Here is a 4,594-nt window from a genome sequence, read left to right on the forward strand (position 1 = left end):
CTGAGAGGGACTCCTGCGGGAGAGAGAGAACAGGGTTGGGGTGGGCGAGGCGTCCCACGGCTGCAGCTGCCGACGGCGGCGGATGACGCATTAATCGCTCGACACAACTAATCGATGATGAAATTCGTTGCCAACGCTTTTAAAAGTCGATTTTTATCGATTTTATGGATTCGTTGTTGTAGCCCTAATTTAAACCATTAATATCCAGGGGATGAGTAGAACATCTTTCTTCTATGAAGAGAGACACACATATACATTCAGATACATTCACCCGTGCACGCACTAACACACCCGTTCCAGGCCCACCCGTTCATTACCTTCTTCCATATATCAGCTGTTGGCTCCTCAGATGTCGCTGAGATTCTCTGTGTTCTTTCCTGCCATGTTGAAGCTGCAGACTCGTTGGTGGCGTCCTTACTGCGCTGTTTTCCTTCACATTGTAAATGAAATGGCTCCGTACATCCAGGCGTTGTTTAACAAACAGCACACCGGTATCCGCTGACTGCGAAGTTAAATATGCTGCTACTGACTGAGCGCTGCAGGGCGCTGAGGGACAGACGCCATGTGGGACAAACAGCGGAGCAACGCGTACTCTTCTATGAAGCTCAAGAAACACTTTTATTAACAATTACAAATTTATCATAAATAATTATATTTATTAATGTCCATTCGTCAATGGATCGTACATTTCGTCTGTCTTTGTCTCGTTGACGAAAATCATTTTTTATTTTCGTCATATTTTTATTTTCTGGAAACAATTTTTGTTCGTTATCGTCTCGTCATCGTCACGAGAAAAAGTGGCGTTGATGAAATATTTTCGTCATCGTCACGGTTGACGAAATTAACACTGACCTGCATAAAGAACTTTCTCACACTTGAACATTTGGAGGAAAAACAACTTGAGTTCATCAAGGCCGTTCTCTGTTAATCTATCTTTCTCTGGTCAGATGGATCTCCTAATAACAGCAGCCCTCCCATTCATGCCCTGAAGGAGGCTGTGTGACTCATTCTTCTCTCTCATGACCTTCGTTTGGAGCCTGGGAGGCTAAGAACAGACAAACCTCTACATTTTTACTCCACAATATGCTGCTGGAAGTTTTCAGTCATCCAGACCATAGTCATTCCAAAAGGGTAAAGTTAAAAAACTATCCTCTGGACTTTTTTTCCAAGTTTGAAGACGTTTCTCTTCCCATCCAGGAAGCTGGATTAGCGTTAAGTTCCATGCTTTATAGAGTAGGCCAACAAAAGCCTTGTAATCGCTTAGAAAACATGCAGATAGAAACTGGAAAACCAGCTCCACCCCTCAATGACCTCCACAACTTCTATTATGGGAACTTCCATTATTCCAGTTACAATCTGCATGTTTTCTAAACCATTCCAAAGCTTTTGTTGGCCTACTCTATAAAACCTGGAACTAAACGCTATTTCTGACATTTTTAATTGAAAAAGCTTCCTGGATGGAAGAGAAACGTCTTCAAACTTGCAAACAAAGTCCAGAGGATTGTTTTTTAACTTTAACTTTTTGGATTTATTTATTTAGATTAAAATCACCTTTTCAACAGAGACATGCAGAATAGTGAGTGCATTTATACTGTTAACCAGAGATGGGAAGTAACGAAGTACAAATACTTCGTTACTGTACTCAAGTAGATTTTTCTGATATTTTTACTTTACTCCACTACTTATTTTTATGGCGACTTTTTACTTCTACTCTTTAAATTTTTACACAAATATCTGTACTTTCTACTCCTTACATTTTAAAAAATTGTCTCGTTACTTTAGTTATGAATCATTTCAATGGAGTTACCGTTATTATTTTTCACGTCATCAATACCAAATTCAATCTAATTGGATGGGAATCTACGTTGCATTTGACGCACCACTACAAGATGAATCGACAGATTCGGCGGTATTCATTGGCGGCAAATCATTGCAGCTTGGTGGCGGTGGCGTTAGCATAGTAGCATGGACGACGAGATGATTGAAAATGAACACAACGGAGATCTAGTCCTATTGGCAGACATCCATTTAAAATGTAGGCAACGGCATGAAAAAAGTGGTTTCTACTTTTACTTTTATACTTTAAGTAAATTTACAAGCCTGTACTTTGTTACTTTTACTTGAGTAAAGAAGTTTAATCAGTACTTCCACTTTTACCAGAGTATTTTTTAACACAAGTATCTGTACTTTTACTCAAGTACGGGAAGTGAGTACTTTTGCCATCTCTGCTGTTGACCTATTGAGACTTTGCATAAACTGACAGGAAAGTTAAAGGGGAAGCAGCCAAAAGGCAAGTCTGACAGGGTGAGTGAGATTTGCAGCAAGCATGTGGAGTAAGATGCTCTAGTTAAAAACATGTTAATGTTTGATAACGCTCCAGTCAAAGTCCAGACTTCAGGCTAAATGCAATCATTGACAAAACATTTAACAAGCTTTTTTATAGACACTCTAAAATTTTCTCTGAGTGTGTAACTCTGGCAAAGCTTTCTGCATCAGAGGCTGAATGCAAACATATGGCACACTTTACATTAGTAACATACAAACAGGTTTGTAATGTAAGGGCTTAGCTACACAGGATGCCCAGAAAGGAAACCAAAACAATGAATTCCACCATCTCCAGGCACTAAAGGCTGCCAAGCTCAACTGATTCTCCTCTCTCTGCCCAATGTTTGGTTCCAGAGAATGACTTGACGTGGGTACTGGAGTACAAGGTGTACAAGGACCAGCTGATAGACCAGGCTGCCCTGATGCTGACACTTTCAGGCCGGGTTAGAGAAACGCAGCAAGTTCTGGCCACCCAGTTCAGCTTCCGACTCCGGACCCCCGACCTCGTCATAAAGGTAAGAAACACAGAAGGTCGTGAAACCATGACGAAGCAGAAGATCCAAGTCCAGCTCTGATTTTGCTGTGCTTCTGTCTCATTGTCACTCAGCCCATTGGGGAGGCTGTAGTAGGGAAGGAGATGGCGGTGGAGATACATTTTACCAACCCCCTCCCCCAGGTGCTGAAAGCAGTAATATTTCACATAGAGGGAATAGGACTTCTACCTGGGAAAAAGATTGAATTTGGGTGAGTCAGAAAAACATATACTTAATATTAGTCCTGATGGGTTTTTTTTTTCAGTGACCTGGCGTATCTTTCCCTTTTGTGACCACTGCTGTCATTTCCTGTCCTCCCTGCAGAGATATTGCCAAACATGCCTCCATCTCTTTCAAGCAGCACTTTGTCCCCAGCCTTCCTGGACTGAGGAAATTACTGGCTTCTTTGGACTGCAAGCAGCTCACCCAGGTTCATGGTGTGAGGGACATCAATGTGGAGGACAAAAGCAGTGTGGCTTCATAGAGATCTGCACATTTTTATCTGTCAATTACTCATCATACTATCATATTCTTTTTCTCCATGAGCTCCCTTTCCCCCCTCCTTTATTTACATGTGAAGCCAGTATCCCAGTCTACCAATGTATTACACTGCTGCACTGATTACATTTGCACAAGAATTGTAAACTGACGGCTAATTCAGGGAAAATCTGGCAGAATTCCAATATGTGTACACAAAGAACAGCCATTTTTAATATAACATGAAGACCAGTATTAGCTTTCATCAAACCCCTGATGGGGGGGGGGTTTGGGGTGGTGGGGGGGGCAGCCGAGTGCATGCAAACAGAATGCTGTTCAAATGACCACAATCGCCACTGAGGTTCGGCTGTGGAGTCGCTTTTATGAAGGAATTATGCTTTTGTTGAAACAAGCTTTGTATTTCCGTCTTATTTTATAATCATCTATTTATTTGGTTAATTTACCACAAAATAAAAAATATATATATACAGAATTATCTGTTCCAAAAAGGTTTGTATTAATAAAAGGCTGGATTAATAGCGTTGTGTTTTGGGCTTTAATAAATGATGCAAAAGTCTGTTTACCTTTAACTACAGCATATATTCAAAATGTCAAATTGCTATAAAACATCCGCTGGTTGGCTTTAACTGCATCGCTGCAGAACTTTGAAGGCAACGATCTGAAAAACTTCAGTGACATCATACAAACCAGCAAGTTCAGTACAGATGTACAGAATGCGGGCTGCTGTGGATCTGCGGATACGCAGCGGCTGCAGGGGAAGGCGGGGCGCCAACCATCACTGACACTTTGGAGGGAGAAACGCAGGTAAGTGACCACGATAATCTGACGGAAGGTGATTATCCATGTGAGTCATTTACCTGGTTTAACAGTTCAGCCCATCCTCTCAGGTGAGGCAGAATCCAGCGGATGGACTGTCAACGATATGCAGTGGGAGCCTCCCAGAGTGTCCCCATACAGAAACCCCAGTGAGCAGGCAGGAGACCGAGCCAAGTCAGGGAAACTGTTCAGAACAAGTACGGGTCTGAGAGCCAGGAGTCTGAATAGGAACAGAAAGATCCAGGTAAACACTGAGCGTTCAGGCAGATTCAGAGCTCCACGAGTAAAGGCCCTGAATACACTCAGATGGAGACAGGCAGGCCCAGTGATTGAGAGGAAATACATGGTACCAGTAGAACTGCAGAACTTTAAAATGGCTCCATCCAAAAGCTAGGACTATTGGAGCTTAAAACTAGCCCCAC

General features: G+C 42.2%; 1 protein-coding gene across 1 annotated transcript in view; it reads left to right on the forward strand.

Annotated features, from left to right (window-relative positions):
• Positions 1 to 3,616, forward strand: part of tgm1 (transglutaminase 1) — a 52,950-nt gene extending 49,334 nt beyond the window's left edge. The window contains exons 12-14 of the mRNA XM_015396133.1: positions 2,680 to 2,840; positions 2,933 to 3,069; positions 3,183 to 3,616. Coding sequence (XP_015251619.1) covers positions 2,680 to 2,840; positions 2,933 to 3,069; positions 3,183 to 3,342 — 458 coding nt within the window. The 3' untranslated portion in view covers positions 3,343 to 3,616. The remainder of the gene's footprint in view (positions 1 to 2,679; positions 2,841 to 2,932; positions 3,070 to 3,182) is intronic.
• Positions 3,617 to 4,594: the final 978 nt, after the last annotated feature.

The sequence above is a fragment of the Cyprinodon variegatus genome, unplaced genomic scaffold (assembly GCF_000732505.1).
Source record: "Cyprinodon variegatus isolate N-32 unplaced genomic scaffold, C_variegatus-1.0 Scaffold777, whole genome shotgun sequence".
Lineage (NCBI taxonomy): Eukaryota > Metazoa > Chordata > Actinopteri > Cyprinodontiformes > Cyprinodontidae > Cyprinodon > Cyprinodon variegatus.